We start from the raw sequence: 19,311 nt of genomic DNA on the forward strand, positions 1-19,311 counted from the left end.
ACATGTAGATTGTTATTTTTCCCCTGCCAGTGCATGCAGCTAGTGACTGGACATTAGTCCCTACTTGTATGCCATTTCACAATATAGTGGGTTCGATGCAAGGAAGAGGCGAGGTGGTAGTGAACATCAACTCTTTATTAGGTACAGCATAAGGTAGACTGCACTTAAAGACTGAGGAACTGGGCCAATGGGGCCAACTATATACAACTCAGGGTTCCCATGCAATCATGCTATTGGGTCATTCAAACCAGCAAGGGGCCCGTGATTGGTGCAGGGCAGCAGGATCCAAATTCCTGCTGCCCTGCACCAATCACGGGCCCCATTGTTCCCAAGTCCCCAAGCTCCGTTTGTATGGCTCCTATGAGCCCTGCAGGAACTCCCATTTCAGTCCTCACTATAGTCCACACGCACAAAACATTTTAAGGAGGAAACTATTTAAAAATATGTAATGTCCATCATATATCAGTTAGTGTGAATGCATCTTTGTTTAGTTTGACATTGTTCCTCCAGGTATCAATCATCACATAGGCAGCAGCCTGTAAATGCAGGTATAGCAAGGAAAAAATGGAGTACAATGATAAAGCTTAATGGAGAAAGATGCTGTAAAATGCATCTGTAAGCATTGAGAAGACAATCACTGACAATCTTCAGCTACACATGTGAAAATCTAGTTCCGGTGGTAAGATAATACTATGCCATCTGGTTCCTTTTCACATTGTAGTGTTCAGAAGAGCTTTCAGTAATGTATTATCAGACCACAGTGTATGCAGGTTGGATATATCCAGTATGTAAATTACATTTCTGACAGTTTTATGCATGTGCACAGTCTATGATTCTGTCACAGTTACAATTTGAGCATATAACTAAAACTGAGCTGAGTGTAGCCCCCAGCAATGTTTGTACAGGGACAATGGGGGGGGGGAAACCTGCCTTATTAATATATTAAGGTAGAAGGTTGCCTTATTGGTAAAGCAATATTAAAATGGGAAGGGTCAGTGGGGTCTAATTCCCAGTTGTGTGTGTGTGTGGGGGGGGGGAATTACCTCAGGCTTCAAAAACTGCCCTGAAAGTACCACAGAAAATGTGACAATTAGAAAAGTCCCCACATGAAAGCAGCTTTCTTCAGAGGGCAGAACATACAAGGTTTACTGAACATGTGGACAGCTTGTATTCTCTGGAGAGCCATGGCATCATTAGGGCTGTCCTGGGTTGTATTGGCAGCTACACGCTAGATCTGTTGTGCAGGATTCAGTGGCACTTTGAATATATATGAACATATGAAGCTGCCTTATACTGAATCAGACCCTTGGTCCATCGAAGTCAGTATTGTCTACTCAGACTGGCAGCGGCTTTCCAGGGTTACAAGCTGAGGTTTTTCACGCCTATTTGCCTGGACCCTTTTTAGTTGGAGATGCCAAAGATTGAACCTGGGATACCTTCTGCTTACCAAACAGATGCTCTACCGCTAAGCCACTGACCCTCCCCCGTGCAAACCAGTATCATGGACTGATCATTACTTTGTGAAAGTTGGTTTGAGATTTGCCTTCTTCCTCTGCAGGAGGAGCAAGCTTATTTATGTTTGCCTGTGGAGATTCATGGATCCAGTTGGATTCCAGAATACTCTGCAGAATTTTTGTCTGGCTCTGCCATCAGCTCTCTCAGTGAACTCACTGAGGCCTGGCATCAATTGCCCCCCAGCATCCTCTTCACCACTATACAACCATGACTCCCTGGCATACAGATGAACTAAGGTTGGGTAAAAGGGGACTTTGATGGCTAGAGTGGCGCTAGCAACAAACTCATGATAAAGCAATGAGAACACTTTACAGAGCCTGCTTGAAGGCCTATGAATGGCAGTGAAGGCAACAAAGTCCTCTTACTTCTCTGCCTCCATTGCATCTGCCACACTGCATCCAGCTCAGTTGTTTAGAGTTATTAGGCAACTGACCACCTCTTCAGTGGCTCCGAAAGTAGGTTAAAATTTGTCCATGAGCTGCAACACATTCACAACATTGTTTTTGGAAAAAGTCTTGCTCCTCCGCCAAGACTTTGCAGAGTTGGAGTCAATAGGAATCTTGGGGCCTTGTTTGCTCAATCAGGTCCATTTTTGGATTCCTTCAACCCACTATCCCAGTCAGATGCTGACAGGTTCCTGTTGGCTGTTCCGCCTACTACCTGCTCCTTGAATCCCTGCTCTTCTTGGTTGGTGAAGGCCTCCAGGGAAGTGGAAGGAGAAGCTTTGGGAGATGTTATAAATGTTTCACTCTTCCACTCTCCCCAAGGCTCTTTTCCTAGCTCCCTCAAGGAGGCAGTGATGAAACCCCTACTGAAAAAGTCATTGTTAGATGAGAGGAACCTAGCCAATTACCACCCAGTATCTAGTCTTCCATTTCTGGGAAAAGTGATTGAGTGAGCAGTGGCTGAACAGCTCCAGGGATTCCTGGATGAGATATCTGCCCTAGATCCCTTCTAGTATGGTTTTCAGCCAGCATCCGGGACCAAGATGGCTCCGGTTGCTTTAGTTGACAATCTCTGGTTACACTTGGATCCAAGCGGGATAGCACTACTAATCTTATTGTATCTGTCAGCTACCTTTGACACCATTTGGTCCTGGTCAGCTTGCTAGTCTCTCTGGGAGTGAGAGAGATGGCCTTGAGCTTGTTCACCTCATTCCTCCAGGTCTGGTCCCAGAGGGTAATCATGGGTGAAGAGAGGTTGTCCCTGTGGACCCTGACTTGTGGAGTTCCACATGAGTCAATTCCCCTCCCCCAGTGTTATTTAACATCTATATGCACCCTCTGGCAGTGATCATCAGGTGGTTTGGAATGGGGTGCTATCAATATGCAGATGACACACAGCTGTCATGGATCAGCCCGAGACAAGTAATGCTGTGACATCAGTTCCACCTCTTATTTGAGAAGTGACTGGTGGCTGGAATTCTGGTTTTGGCATCCTGCCTGGATGCAGTGGGAAAGCTGGTTGAAGGTAAATCCATTTAAAATAGAGATCGTGTGGCTGGGGAAGCCCAGACTTCTGGGGTGGACACTCCTACCGACCCTTGATAGTGTCCATATTTCTATCTACGGTTAACTCTGTCAGGTGTGTGGGTGTGTGACTTGAGTCTTTGCTTTCCATGGATAAGCATGTCCCCAGTGACAAAGACTGCATTTTACCATCTATGCCAGGCCCGCCAACTGACTTCCTTTCTGTCTCGGGCAGACCTTGGCACAGTAATTCAACTACAGTCACCTCAATTACTGTAATGCATTCTGTGCAGGGCTATCTTTGAAGACACTTCAGGCACTGCAGGTGGTCCAGAATCCAGCTGCTAGATTTTTGACAGGAACATCCTGGTCAGCACATATAGCGCATATCCAATGGCAGCTGCACTGACTCCCAGTTAGTTTCCAGTGCCAATTCAAAGTGTTGATACTTACCTTTAAAGCCCTAAATGGTCTGTGATTCTCATGCCTTCAGGACCACTGTGCTCAGCACGATCCTTTCAGTCTTCTCCAACATCTTGGAATTTATTGAAGGTTCCTGGTCCATGAACTGTCGACCTTGTGTCAACAAAGGTGAAGGCCTTCTCAGTAGTAGTCCCCATCATGTGGACCCAGCTGCTTGAAGCGGTACATGTCTTGCAGGATCTCCCTAGATTTCACAGGACATGCAAGCCTGCTCTATTTTGGTCAGCCTTTGTGTGATTGTGAGTCACCAGGCAGCTGGTAAATTATGCTCCAGCTGTGTCTTCACCATCCATGCACTCTACCTTACTTGACAGTGGATAGATATTAACTGGGACAGATTTTTAATCATTTTATATTTTTAAAGTTTATTTATTGTATCTTTTGTACTGTTTTATTGGGTGTATTTTATATGTTATTTGGCTCAAGTCCCATTCAGGGGAGAGGGAGTGGGATATAGATTTGATAAATAGAGGGAAGGCCCATGGCTCAGTGTTGAAGGGAAGGTACTTGGTTTAATCCCTGGCATCTCCAGTTAAAGCAATCAGATTAGCAGATGCTGAGAAAACTCGAGATGGAAAATTTCTGGAAATTTTGAAGACACTGGGAATTTTTTCCCAATTTTTTTTCCTGGGAGAAAACTGAAATTTGGGGGGAAATAACATGCAGTACATAATCTTCTATCAAATGTAAACTAATTTTGCTACTCTAACATAAAATGCATTGTCCTAACCTGTTTAGCATATAAAATTGCAATATTTGACATATTTATGGAATTTAAAAGTTGTATGTCAGGCAATCGTCAATTCACCTGAATTTAAGATGCTTATTTAAGATGCTTATTGAAACCTAGTAGCCATGAATTTAAGATGCTTATTGAAACCTAGTAACCATGTTAAGCCAATGTTACTAACCCCGGAGAATGATATACACATCAAAGTGCATTAGTTTTGTATAAGCAAACTGCAAATATACCTAGTCCTTGAAAGAAAACTACAAGCTGATGCACCCTATGCTATTTTAGGACATGTGTCTTCATTTCTGCTATCTGGTTAGAATGAGCCAGTTCTCAATGAAACTTTCAGTTTTCCCCTGAGGCTTTGGTGCAGTTTCTGACCCACCTCCTTCTGATCTTTTTGCTGCTTCCTGCAAAGCAGGGGGCAATAAGCTACTTTTTACCTAGTATGTGAGTAAATGTGTCACTCTGGTTTGAGAGAAAGGTGAAAAGGTCAACTGCATTAGGTCAAAAGTATAACAGAAGGCATGCAACTAGGGATGGGCATAAACTGGGAAAATGCAATTTGTATTGGTTTGTGGTTCTTGGCATGCCCGATTCGCAAACCATAGCCTGTCACAAACTTTTTGATGTGAAACAAATTGGTTCAGTTCATGAAGTTTGTGATGTGGTAGGACAGCCCCCTGACATGCTAGAGACACCAAATTCTGAGTTACAGGCCCCCAAAGAAGGTGCCCCAGAAAAATGCTTTCTAGAGAAATGACAGGTGCGAAATCAAGAGGCCCAGGAGAGTATAGAACAGATCCTGTGCAAACTAAAGGCACCAACTGCAGATCCCCAGCTGATACTCCTCTACCTGCCGTCTAAGGTTGGTGAGGATTGGATTTATGGGGTCTAAGATATGCCCCCCATTAAAGGTGCCCCCATCCTCCATTGTTTCCAATGGAGGCAGGAAAGGAAGGACAATAGATGTCCAACAGAACAGAATCAAAGTCCCAGAGAATCTCTGCAGTAGAAACTGAAGGTAGGGGGCATTTTTGCAAACCCAACAGAACCAATGCAATTTGCCCAGCAGAACCACTACCACTGTGGCACTGCAAAGCCAACAGGACTAAGGTCAAGCCAGGAAAGTGCTTTGGGGGAAAATGTCAGACACAGGTTCAAATGTTTACAGAATGAACCCCCTGCAAACTACACACAACAAATGCACAGGGAACCTCACCCTGCCCCCCATTCTTCTACAATCTCTCCAAGTTGGGGGTGGTTTGTATTTCTGGGCTTCCAGTTACGGATCCTCAAAAAGGGTCTCCCTAGTGCTCTCTCTGGAAAAGACAGCTGCCGTTACAGGAGTCTATGGAATGGCTCTGGAAGAAGCTGGTGACACTCCATTCACAGGAAAACTTCACCTGGGCAGACCCTGCCCCCCCACCAGACACTGGAAGTAAGGCAAGTATCCCCCCTATGCTCAAAGCCCCCCCTCAAGTCTCCAAAGGCAGGTTCTGAAGGCTAGAAAGGCAAACATGACTGCACTTCTGACAGGAGCTCCCCAAAGTTACCCCACGACAGCTTGGTGGACTTTCCAGTCCCACTATACCAGTGGAAATCAGTGTTTTTCATTTAAAGAGATTAGTGATGCAATGACAGAAAGGCAGACATGACAAGAGACCAGGGCTGGCCCTGTCACTAAGCAAATGAGGCAATTGCCTAGGGTGCTGGCCTTCTGGAGTTACTGAGTTGGGCACCCACCATGTGACGTCATCAGTTCAGGGGAGCACAGAAGTTAGCCTTGCCTAGGATGTCAGACAGTCTAGGGCCAGCCCTGCAAGGAACTTCTGACAGGCGCTCCCCTAAGTTACCCATGACAGCTTGGTGGGCACCCCAGACCCACCAGACCAGTGGAAATCAATTTCCCACTTTAAAATGATTCGTGATGCCACAACAGAAAGGCAGACATCCAACTGGGTCTCCCATGACAGCTTGGTAGGCATTCCAGTCCCACCATGAGATAGGTGTTGGGTGAAAGAGCCAACCCTGCCCGGCAGAGGTGGCCATCCTCAAGCACCAAGGATATCTCACTCAAGTGCCAAGGGCACAACCCACATGGTGCATGCTAGATCACTCAGAGAAGAGAAGGAATGGGGGGACATGCAGGGGGACATGGATCTTATCCTGTGAGGTCCAGAGAGGGGTAGTCCAGCAGGAGGAGGTTGATCTTGAGGGAGGTGAACTTTTCTACCCTGGCCAGGTCCAGGCAGGAGTGGTGGGGACTGAGAATGTCTCCCAGTGGGAAAACATCCACTCACTCTGGACACTGGTGGAAGGGCAGGAGAGGGGGCTCATGGCCACATAAGAGAAGGCAGACTAGATGGCAGCCTTGCATGACCAGTGCTCCAGTGGATTGGTGAAAGCCAAATCCATGCCTGGAAGCCCCACCACTGCTGACTTCCCAGTTCACCAGTGACAACCAGTAACAGGGCTTCTCCTTGGTTGGACTTTTTGAGGCAGAGGTGCTGGACTGTGGCTCTTTCTCCTTCAGCCTCTTCTACTGGCTGTTCCGTTGGGCCACGTCTACTGGCCTGTAACACTTCTTCGCAGAGCTCACATTCCATTGTATGAGCTCTGCATTCCAGAGATCAGTGCTGCCTTTTATACAGGGGTCACAGATACAAGCCAGGATGTACTCCTGTTCTTTGCAGAACTTCTGAGTTTAAAACCAGTTCCCAAGTTCAACTCGATAGTCATTGTTACTTAGTTCACAATTGGCAAGATTGTTATTGAGATGGGAACAGGAGCATTCCATATTTTCTGGACTTGGGATAAACTGCTGTTTATGATAGTACTAAGACAAAATTTTGAGGTCCCTGGTCAGTATTTCCTTAGTCCTTTCAATTGATTTGAACTCTTTGAACTCAGTTGATTTGAATTCTCCCCAGCTGTGATTAAGTGGATTGAAAATCCAGATATTAGTATGTAGCGGAATTGCCCGATTGGTCTGTGTATCCATTATATCAACTTGGTTGCATATTTTATATTATTATATACGTCCTGTGTGTAACTCTGCCATAATAGTCATTGCTACTGAACTGAGATTCAACAGGAAGTAAACAAGGTTCAAAAGAATAGTATATCACAGCCTTTTCTCTTAATAATGGGGAATATGTTATAACTTAATATGAATGTGTCTGGATACACCTCAAGGTCACAATGTGGATTAATTCCTGAAGCCACTCTGCTTTGCTCACAGTAAAATGGTAGTTTTGCCCCATCCTTTCAACAATATGCTTATATGCAAAAAAGGGGATTTAATTTCATGGTAATGACAGTACAAAATTGGAGCAAGTTAATTACTCTGAATATATTAACACACTGTGAAAGATTGGAGTCTTTGTGTGTGTGATGTTTAAAATAGTTTTTGTGAAGGGGAGGGTTGCCATCTTTCAATTACCCAGTGATGCTTCCTTTAATAACGTAGGAACCCTGAGACAAGAAGACATTTTGTAGATGCCTTTTTCAAAGAGAATTTCCTTGCCACAGTGCTTTTAAAAAAGAATGGGATATATTTCCATTTCCATTTTGTCTCTTGGAGCTTTCTGGAGTCTCTGGAATTCTTTACTCGGTTTGCATGCCTTCTCTTGAGGCTTAATCGAAAAGCAGCAGCTTTAATCCAGAGCAGTATTTCGTTCGACAGATTCTCCTCATAATCTACTTAGTCTGGGATGCCTTTTGGCCTAAATCTCAGCATTTGGGAGGAAACTGACTTGCAATTCTGTGTGGGTTTGGCTTGCTGCATCCTTTTTGAACCCTAAAATTGGAGAGAGAGAGTGGAACAATCAATTAATCAAAAGCCTTTATTGACATATATCAGATTATAAACAAACAAATAAACAGCTACAGAAATAATAAAGCAGTCATATGCAGCTATACATTGGACAATTGACCCTTGATTACCAGACTAAAAAATAAAGCAACCCTTTCAGTTATTTCAGATGACAAATCATTCAGAAGATGGCAAACTTTTACAACGTCTGAGCAGCCTGTCATATTTTGAACAGAATTGGATCTAGAGACCTAAGGTGTATAGTATCATATAATAAAGAAGAATATGGGACAAAGAGTCAACTTGTTTTAAATTACATATACATAGTCTTAATGAAAGTGGGATTTTTTAAATATATACCATAGGTAACTCCTGATGGGATTGTATTGCATCTAGCAAAGGTAAATGCTCTACGCAATTTTGGAACATGGAGAGTTGATAAATAAGAAGGCAGATGACCAATAGTTGGGGAAATTCCAAACTTCAGAGGGGAGCAGGATTTGTTCGCAGCAGAGAGTGGAACGAGATGCTTCATGTCATTTGAGCACAAATGTTCTGGATCTGGTAGAACAGAATTTCCTTCATGCAGTAGCCCTTTTGCCCTTCACCCAGAAAGTCAAAACTATAGCTCTCCTCTTCCCACAGGCCATAAAGGTCAGTCTCTGACCTGTTTCCAATCAGTCTTGTTTACATTAGATAATGAATTAAGCCTGCTAAAAAGGGGCTTTTTGAAATGTAGAATTATCCACTACTTGTCAGCTTCAGTGATATAAATGCCCTCCCAGCTTTCAGTCCCCACAGAATAAAGCTATCTTCTCTCTGTTCTATCGAGTACTTTCAAATCAGATCTTAGTAACAGGACACTTGAATGCATTCTCTCTGGCTTTCTTCCAACTCCAATATTGCAGTGTCTGCACTTTCACAAACACTCTTCAAGCGTTTTTATTCTCCTGGCTACAAAGCTTGAAACCTGTACACCCCATGTAATGATTGCATGCATACATATATGTCTCACTGGAACATCCATGCATGTGTTGATCTGCACACAGGGCGTTGTTACTAGGGTTGCCAATCCCCAGGTGGGGGCAGGGGATCCCCCGGTTTGGAGGCCCTCCTCCCCCCACTTCAGGGTCATCAGAAAGTGGGGGAGGGATGTCTGCTGGGCACTATGGAGACCAATTCCCATAGGGTATAATGGAGAATTGATTTGTGGCTATGTGGGGCTCGGGGGATGTTTTTTAAGGTAGAGGCACCAAATTTTCAGCATAGCATTCTGTGCCTCTCCCCAAACTACCCTCCAAGTTTCAAAAGGATTGGAACAGGGGATCCATTTCTATGAGCCCCAAAAGAAGGTGCCCCTATCCATTATTTCCATTAGAGGGAAGGCATTTAAAAGGTGTGCAGTCCCTTTAAATGTGATGGCCAGAATTCTCTTTGGAGTTCAGTTATGTTTGTCACAACCTTGCTCCTGGCTCCACCCCCAATGTCTCCTGGCTCAACTCCCAAAGTCCCCAGATATTTCTTGAATTGGACTTGGCAGCCCATTGTTTACAGAGGGAGCCAAAGCCCTGGACTAGGATCAGGAGAACTCCAAATTGCAGTAGTCCTTCTTTCTCAGCCTAACTCCCATGGTGTCTCTGAAGATAAAATGAAGGAGGGAAGACATGTACACCACACTGAGCTCCTTAGAGGAAGGGCGCAGTAAAAAATGTGGCAGACAAGCATCACAGTGTCCATGCAAAAATACCCATGTTCTGTATATTAATCTACATAAGTGCAATACTAGTTTTAATGTATCAGTGTTTGCTTTGTTCACAGGAGGATGAAGCATAGCCTCTAACTGGTATCCTGGAACTTGTGTACACTAATGCTACACTTGGGTTCTGTTCTGTATAGGGTTGCCAACTCCTGATTGAGAAATTTCTGGAGACTTGGGTGGGTGGAGGGCAGGGACCTCAGCAGGGTGTAATGTCATACTCACCCTCCAAAGCAGCTATTTGCTCTAAGGGAACTGATCTTTCATCTGGAGATCAGGTGTAATTCTCTGAGATCTCTGGGCCCTGCCTGGAGAGTGGCATGGCTTTGCCATCTGCCTCTGAAGTTTAAATTCAGCAAGATTGTCATGTTTGGAGACAGCTCTGTGATGCTGGAAGCAAACTGGGAAGCAAAATTTAACAATGTACATTTAAAACAAGTTGTAAGGAAACATACACTTACTATTTGTGTCATTCACTAGTGGCATTTACTGGCCACCGGCCCTCATGGAAGCAACTTGGTGATCTTGCAATCATGGTAATACTTTATCGCTCTTCATTGGTATATCACTTAGCCATGACCCACATAACACAAAAGTACAAAACTAAGTGAAAGCAAATTGTTCTTGGTATGTGTAACTCCACACATCGATCCTTCTGTAACAGACTTGAAAGTTGCTATACTTAATCAAAACATCTTCATTACAACCCTTGTATGGATGAGGTTGGATTGTGGCCACAGTAATGTTTAAGGTACCCCAAGACTTCTTGTTTTCATTTTTCATTACCAAGACAAACCTTGACTTTGTTTTTCATTGTTTGGAGTTCCTTTCTTGGGGGCATGTTACGAGCAATGTAAGGGTGCACATGTGGGGAGACAGAAGCATGCCACCTAACACTATCATGTGCATATATGTTTATTTTGCCACATACATGGAGGAAGTGGGAAAGAAGGCTTACAGCAAAGAGGAATGTGGAATTGCTTGGGAGGGGGCATATGCCATATGAACATGAACATATGAAGCTGCCTTATACTGAATCAGACCCTTGGTCCATCAAAGTCAGTATTGTCTTCTCAGACCGGCAGCGGCTCTCCAGGGTCTCAAGCTGAGGTTTTTCACACCTATTTGCTTGGACCCTTTTTTGGAGATGCCAGGGATTGAACCTGGGACCTTCTGCTTCCCAAGCAGATGCTCTACCACTGAGCCACCGTCCCTCCCCATATCTCCTTGGATATCTCCTTAAGTCCTAATTTCCCCCTTGAAGGCAGACTTCCAACATGTAGAGCATGCTGCTGTTCCTGCTGCCGGTGTTTATTGGTAGCATACATGAATAGCTCTTCTTTCCTGTTAGTATTGAGGGAAGCATGTGCTTCTCCCTTCCCCAAACTGACTTTTCATGCACAACCGAAGCATTGGCAAATATGCAGAGATCCTTTCACAGGGCCTGTTACATGTCTTTCTGGCCTGTATGCATCACAAAGATACACTTGATAATTAGATATGTTCATCTGAGAGAATCTTCCCATTCCCCTTTGGGCAGATTTATCAGTCTGAACTTCGATAGAGCTCCTTACTGTAACACCCCTCCCCCATATTCATATTCTCTCCTAATGCACATTTCTCTTTTCTTCCCCTAGTGCTGCTGTTGGCATCGGTTTCTATGGCAACAGCGAAACCAATGATGGGGTTTATCAGCTGATCTATGCCCTTGATAATGCCAATCACACTTTCTCAGGGATTGATTCACTGGTAAGAAATGTACAGGGTATGATTTATGAAAGGTTTGTCTTTATCTGGGGCCCATAGAATCTGTGGAAAAACCCAAATATGTCAGCAGAAAAAAAAAGCATCCATTGTGATGACTCTTCTTGGACTAGGCAAAAATGTGAAGCATTAGTTGTTGAAGCCTTTTTACCTCCATGTTGTCAGAAATGTAACCTCTCTCCTGCACAGGCTGCCTCCACTTGAGGAGTTAGTGTCTCTTCAGTGAGCAACTTTTATTCTGTGTGAGACAGAGATGAGATGAAATGGAGAGTGCAAATTGCTTGTGATTCCCGGTCCTTCCATCAATATTGTGAGCAAAGCTGATGTTGATAACGTCTCATTCTGACATCATGCATTCTCTGGCATAGGACTGAGGATGAAGCTTAACCAAGGGAGAAAAATGGCTTCTCAGCAGAGTTCAGAAAAGGAATCTTGGGTCTCTTGCATGATCCTGTTGTCATTTCCCCCTTCACACCTCTTCTGGGAAGCCATAATCCCCTCACCTAACATTCTTGTGTGGGTCTTTCTGAGGCTTCCCCTTTGCTGTGGCTTGCCTACCTTTTGAAATCCTGAATGGGTTTGGGCCAGCCTCCCTACTGGCCTCAGAATGGAAAGGAGAAAGTTTCAGGCACCCAGCTCCATTTCCTTTCCCCTCCAAGTGAGTGCATCTTTGCCCTCTCTCACTCTCTGGCTCTGTGCAGTCCACTGGGTCCACTGGAGAGCCAGTTTGGTGTAGTAGTTAAGTGTGCGGACTCTTATCTGGGAGAACCGGGTTTGATTCCCAACTCCTCCACTGGCACCTGCTAGCATGGCCTTGGGTCAGCCATAGCTCTGGCAGAGGTTGTCCTTGAAAGGGCAGCTGCTGTGAGAGCCCTCTCCAGCCCCACCCACCTCACAGGGTGTCTGTTGTGGGGGAGGAAGGTAAAGGAGATTGTGAGCCGCTCTAAGACTCTTTGGAGTGGAGGGCGGGATATAAATCCAATATCTTCATCTTCTTCTTCCCTCATCAACCTGGCTTGGAAGTCTCCCTCATATGCCACCCTTGGACCTTGGCCCCGATCGGGGTTTGGCCCTATCTCTTCCTAGAAGTGATAAAAGCAGAGTGGATACCCACTCTCAGGACTATCTGTCCTTTGCTCTTCCTCCTGGTATCAGGTCCAGCCTCCCTCCTCTATCTTCTTACACTGCCCAGATCTCCAGCCTCCTCTCTAGCAGTGGTGGGGGTCATTACCTGGTTGAGGCCAGTCACTGCCCCCCCTCCCAGGCTAGACACTACTTCTAGGTTCCCTGCTGTCTTCCTCTCTAGGTAAGATTCCTCAGGGCACTGGGTTGTTTGTGGCTTGCTCAGTGGGAGGAGAATTACATCAGATTTGGAAGCTGGTCCTTGATATCCTCAGTCTACCACTGTCCATATAACCAAAATCCTTCTGGACCAGAGAGAATTGTTGTCCTTCCATTGCGCATATCTTGTCCATCTCATCACATCTGAGTATGACCATCAATTTATGTAAACATAATTTTCTGGGCATGTTGGGTTGGATCCAGCCTAACTTTTCTCCCAGCAGAAGGGGAAGTATAATTTCTGCCCATGCCCCCTGCCATCTACAGACCCCTGATTTGCTTCACATACCATACCTACAGGTCCCCTGTTCCCTAGGAGCAACATTTTGAGGAGAGCAATGGACTGCTGCTTTTTTTTTTGCGGGGGGGGGGGAGGCAGGAAGTGTCTGTTCTGCTGATGGAAGTGCCTTCTGTTAGTGAGAAAATTAACTTGGAATCAATCCCCCTTTTTGTTGATTAATTATTCTTCTGAACAATTGCACTTGGTGTGTAATAACACAAGTGGCTGGCTTTAGAGGTGTCTTCCTAATCCAGCAGAAAACCTATCAATGCTCCCTTGCTTCAGCAACTATAATCTGCAGATCCTTTCAGACTGATGTGTTGTGTGCTTTCACACATGCTAAATAATGCAGTTCCAATCCACTTCAGCAACCATTTGCAAGTGGATTTTGCCATTTCACACAGTAAAATCTAGTTGTGAAGTGGATTGAAAGTGTGTTATTTAGTGTGTGTGGAAGTGCTGCTTTTCTTGGAGAGACAACTGTTTGTCTTCCATAGATTATCTGGGTCATGTTGTGTCTTTGCTGGCTGTAGGTTATGCTGACAACTTTCCCTTTGCACTGGTCTTGGCCTAGTCATAATCACAGTAGTATAAGTGAAGGTAGAGTCATCAGAGCAGACTGTCTTGGTAGCCATGCTAGTTGTCAATAAACAGGATTATCTGGCAACACTCTGCTCTCTTTTCTTAGCTGTGGTTCTGAATCATGACATCTCTCTAGAGTCCCTTGGGAAGCAAGTTTACCCTTTTCAACCAAAGGTTGTACCTGGGCCTTCCTTTAGAAGGGAAATGAAAGGTTGATGAATCTGTCCCATAGTATGTGAGAGATGTGCCCCTTTCTTGTTGCATTCTTCCATTACTGCTTGCTGCCAGTTTCCCACTTCAGTTCTCACTAACACCCTGGAACTTCTTTGCCAGCATGCTTTGCTGTCACTGGTTCCCTTTCTTCCAGACCCAGCAGGGAAACAGAAAGCCACTCTTCCCCCCTCCCTCATCTTGGCAGCTGTACTTCAGCAGCCTTGCCGGATTTCACAGCCTGATGGTTGCATGTCTAGGTTTTATTTAGCTCTTATTTTTTTAAAAAAACTCTTCCTTTCCATCCACCAGCTCACAAAGCAGATGCAGTCTAACTGTTAAAATATGAGGATGCAAAAAAATGAGTACTGGAAGAAGGGAAGGGCTGGTTCATTCAAGTTATGGTATTGATGCTTCATAGATCCCAGCATCAGTGAGACATGGCAGCCAATAACATAAATCTCAGCTGTTTGCATGTGTGATATTTGAATGGTGTTTTGTTTCTTGTATGCTGTTGGAGTAGGTTAAGATGGCTTCACAAGATAGTTTGGCACCAGTACTGGGCTGAGAGAACAGTTTTCCAGTTTTTTTAAATTTTATTTTATTCTGCAGCATGTGAGTTACTGGTACACTGTAATAGAAGGGGTTGTATAGAAGCTTTTAGACTGGAAAGGGCTGCTTTACTTTTGAGTATCTACTCAATATGAATTGGCATATGTTAACTAAACCATTTTTCTGCTTTAACCATTTTAAACTGCCGTTTAACAGGCAGTTCAAGTGGTGCAAAGTAGACGTCTGTTCTTTTTAAGTGGATTTATATTTATTTATTTATTTATTTATTTATTACTTCATATTTATATCCCGCCCTCTCCGCAAGCGGACTCAGGGCGGCTTACAACATTATAGTGGACATGTCAAGTGGACATTCTAACTAACTTTTTGGAATATTTTGAGTGTAAAATGGAGGCAGGTAATTCTTACTTAGCATCTAAAAAATAGAAATATAATTTTATGTGCCCAAGAGAGACCAGCCAAAATACAGATGATAACTAGAGGAATTCCTTTGGCCTGCCAAGATAAAATAACAATCAAGTTGATATTGGCTATCCATTATGCTCATTTAAATCTGGATATGCAAGAATACTAGCCCATTAGTTCTCATAAATCTGTTATTACCCTTTTATGATAGGTCTTTGGCACCACTAGACAGATGACGGTAGCTTTGGAGCAGCATATGGCTCGACTGAATGAGATCTTTGCCATCCACGTTGACTACGTGCAGACTCTCAAGTTCATGCAGCAGATGGCAGGCAACATTGTCTTGCAACTCTCAGGGCTCCCTGTCTGGGAGGATGTTACTGTACACCTGTCCCAGGTGACTACTGAAGTCAGCTCTGCGGAGTATTACAGGTAAGTGAGAGTGGATGTCACAGAGGTGAAAGGGCATGTCTGATCGGAAGCCTTGGAAAGGTTTTGTGTTGGGTGTTTCATCTTGAAAATAATGGGAGCCAATAAAGAGCATCTTCATGGCACAAGAGAAGCCTTCTGGGTTCATAAAACTGTAGCATTATCACACAGGAAGTACTGCTCTCTTTCCCCTCCCCGCCCCCATGGACAGACTGGAGACTTTGTGGTCTATATGCAGAGGGCTGGAAAAATAACAACCTGTTTGGGCAGAGAGTGCTGAAACTCTGTAGCCATTTAGGGCACAACTACATGAGATAGTGTCCCTGGGCTGGACCTTGGGATGCCACTACCATTTGAATTCCTAATAGGGGAGTTTTTAAGAAATCTTCTGTGGCTGTTTCAGCACTTGAAAAGGTATAGTGGGGGGGAGCAAGCGTGCATGGTCCGACCATGCTGTGGGGCCCATTAAGATCAGATGCCCATGGCTTTTTAAAATCTCAAGTACTCAAATGGGAACAACTTCCCTGGGTCCAATGTGGGGACATCATCATGTCTAGCTGTGCCCTTAGACTTATTATGTGGGGAAAGCAGCCACTTTCTCAGGATCATTTATTAAATAATTTATTTAAGTTGAAACATAGTTAGGCTGCCTTTCCATTCAGTTTAGGGTGCGCAAGGTGGCAAATGATCAAAAACCTTAAGGTTTAGAATCTCTGATCCCTCTATTAATCCCTTATCTCCAAGTTGTCCAAGTCCCTGAAGATAAACCCAGGTGGGCAGTCACGTTGGTCTGAAGCAGTAGAACAAATTCTGAGCCCAGTGGCACCTTTAAGACCAACAAAAGTCTATTCTCCAATTTTGACATATTTGTTTCCTTCACTATGTTTCATTTTATCTGAAGAAGTGTGTGTGCAATGGTTCAGCAGCCAATTTGCAGGCACACTTCCTCAGATACCTTAAATGCGCCGCTGGATTTAAGATTTGTTGTTCAAGTCCCTGACAGAGATTCACCCCTGACAGATGATACCAGGCCTCTCTTTGCTCAGGTCACCCCCCCCCTCCCTTGTTCTGTATCCGTCAGGATAAATATGAGGAAAGTAATTTTCTTTCTGTCCATCGCAGATGAAAGCAGTGAGCTCTGATTTATGACATCCCATGCTGGAATTACTGTTGTTCGTTCTTCAGGAAAGTAGCTCTTAGCAATCTGCTAAGAGATTTCTGGGGTTCCAGGTTCATCTGCATACAGCGCATGTGTTTTTTAAAACTCACACATACACACACAGTAATAAAGCTTCCAGCTGGAACCATGAAAGCTTTCAAACTGCATTTGAAAAGGAATTGTTGTTGGCATTGCTGGACATGTAACTAAACATTACAAATGGCCACCTAGGATTCCTCTGTTTTAAAACCATTCAACCAGCAAGCAAGCAAGATTCTAGACCCCAATGCAACAGTTCCGCAGCTGCTTTGTACAGAATCCCTAGAGGGAAACAGCTCCTTGCCCCAGGCCCAGTAACAGTGAGGAAGTGATTATGCAGTCTGCACACCCTATCTGAGCTCTGTATTGAACTCTAGCCATTGTTTAGAACAACAGAGAACAAGACAGGCTAGCCTCTCTTCTACAGTAAAGAGAAACAAAAGTGCAATGAAACAAAATTTGAGTCCAGTGGTACCTTTAAGATCAATATATTTGAATTCTGGGTATAAGCTTCCCATGTGCACACATACGTCTTCATATATAATGAAACATAGTGAAAGAAACAAAATATGTCAAAATTGGAGATTGATGGGCAAATGTATCCTTAATTGTGCAATGCTGAGAGTAATTAACTGAGACTGCCGTTGCACTCCATCTGTCTCATCTCAAGCAATAAAGCAAGGTAAATAGCCATCTAATTAAGGTTGGAGGATTCTGAAACATGACAGAATCAACTAACATCAGTAAAGGACCACAATAGGATAGAAAATGTCAAAAACTGTTTATTACTGTTTCTAAGAAGTAGGCTGTGTGAGGTCATTAGAAGTGGAGTGAAGAAAAGTAATGTGGTACCCTTCTGCCTGCCTAAAGGCTGAGGGACGCAACCAAAACTTCTCCAAGGCCATGCTGGCATTACAGGAGGTTGCAGAGGGAAGTGGCCACGTGATGGTTCTTTCATGCAGCCAGACTAATTATTTCAGCTTGCTGTGGATGGAAAGAACTGACCTGGCTGACCATGGGACAAATTATACACTTGCTTCACTGCACTGCCAGCTGCAGTGTGCATTACATTCCCCACGAAATTTTGAGTTGTACATGATCTTTCAGTGTACAGAATGTGCGTTCTTATTGTTTAGGATAGCTGTTTTCAGTAGGTTGCAATGGTTGGAAAAGGAGCCGCTCTGAGCCCGCTTTGGTGGGGTAGGGCGGGATATAAATCAAATAAGAGGAAATAAAAATGAAAAGCATAGACTTCTCAGTTTCACACAGCAGGGCATGGGGCTGAACCTGGTCCAGGCCTACGGTTAGTAATCTATATTTAATTATTTAAATATGAAATTATGTATAATCCCCAAAACCATTTGTCATCAACAATTATGTGGTTTTAAAAATATAACGTTTTCACTCATAATCATCTGAATCTCAGTGAAAGGAAGTGGATTCTGTGAGAGGGAAGAAGTCATGAATTCTTTCAGTGAGGCAACTTGAGTAAATATTTCATTCGTATATGAAAGAAAATACTTCTTCTCCCGCTCTCTTTTCCTCACAACAGGCTGAGTATGTGACTGGCCCAAAGTCACAAACTGTGTTTTGTGGCTAAGTGGGGATCTGAACACTGGTCTCCCCAGTCTTAGGCCAACACTCTAACAAATACACCACTCACGTACCGAGCACCAGAGCCAGCTCACCCACTAGGCAAACTAGGTGGTTGTCTAGGGCAAACTAGGTGGTTGTCTAGGGCGCTGGGAAAATCCCAGGGGGCTTGAGCTCCTCTGCCCACTCCATAGTTTACACCCCCGGGTTAAAATATACTCATGTGGAGCTGAACGCTTTTAGCCTTTTACTTCTTTTACTTCCCCCCATGACCTTTTTCTTCCAAATTTAGCAGTTTCCCAGGAAGTAGACTCCAAGCTGCATCCTGCTTACACTCAGCTCATGGCTGCAGCAGCAGAATTTTAATTGGGTCCTTACTGACTCCAGGCAGTGATTAAAAGGAGGAAGACTCCTCTGATCTCACTCTTCCTCCCCTCTATAGTGTTAATGAAGCAGAAATCCTCTTGCTGTGAGCGAAAGCAGAGCACAGTAGCATCAGTAGGGTGAAGGGATATAAAGCCACCAGCAACTGGAAGGAAGAATTTGCTCACATGCCACATAGACGAGGCTTGCCTGCATGTCACTCCAAACATGTAGCATAATGCAAGCTGTGGTATGTCATGGTGACATTTGCCTCTTCAGAGCAAAGGGGCACTTTGTGCTGAAACAACTGAAGAGCCACTAAAGATAATACCCAGAGCTACGTATGCTCTGCTTTAAACAGAAACCCTACACCAAAGTAATTCAGACACCTTGTTGAGGAAAAAATGAATTTTGCTGTGTCTTCTTTAAGCATGTGAGCTGCATAATTTGCTTCTGCTGTTTATAGGATGTGCAAAGAAGTATTCAGACTACTAAAGGGTAGGAACTGGGGCCCAGTGGTGATGCAGCACATGTTTGGTATACTTAAAAGTCCCAGGTTCAGTCCTCCAATTGATTTTGCTAGAAGGTATTGGGAAAGGCCTTGGAGAGCCACTGCCAGTTGGAATAGAGAACACTGAAGTACCGGATTGCTATAGAACAGCTTCTTATATCCAAAAACACAATAGGCAACCATTGCCTCATCTCTCACACTCCATGCCAGGGAATCCCCTTACCTATAGAGATGGCGGAAAGCTGTGGCTCAGAGCTCCTGCTTTGTATGCAGAAGTCTGTAGGTCCAA

General features: G+C 44.2%; 1 protein-coding gene across 3 annotated transcripts in view; it reads left to right on the top strand.

The window, feature by feature from the left end:
• The window catches only part of TTYH2 (tweety family member 2), a 109,475-nt gene that overhangs the window by 54,931 nt on the left and 35,233 nt on the right, over nucleotides 1-19,311 (top strand). For 2 of the 3 annotated variants that reach the window (XM_060252170.1, XM_060252171.1), the window contains exons 3-4: nucleotides 11,411-11,522; nucleotides 15,140-15,360. In XM_060252170.1, coding sequence (XP_060108153.1) covers nucleotides 11,411-11,522; nucleotides 15,140-15,360 — 333 coding nt within the window. The remainder of the gene's footprint in view (nucleotides 1-11,410; nucleotides 11,523-15,139; nucleotides 15,361-19,311) is intronic. The other variant, XM_060252172.1, reaches the window with a different exon arrangement.

The sequence above is a fragment of the Heteronotia binoei genome, chromosome 13 (assembly GCF_032191835.1).
Source record: "Heteronotia binoei isolate CCM8104 ecotype False Entrance Well chromosome 13, APGP_CSIRO_Hbin_v1, whole genome shotgun sequence".
Taxonomy (NCBI): domain Eukaryota; kingdom Metazoa; phylum Chordata; class Lepidosauria; order Squamata; family Gekkonidae; genus Heteronotia; species Heteronotia binoei.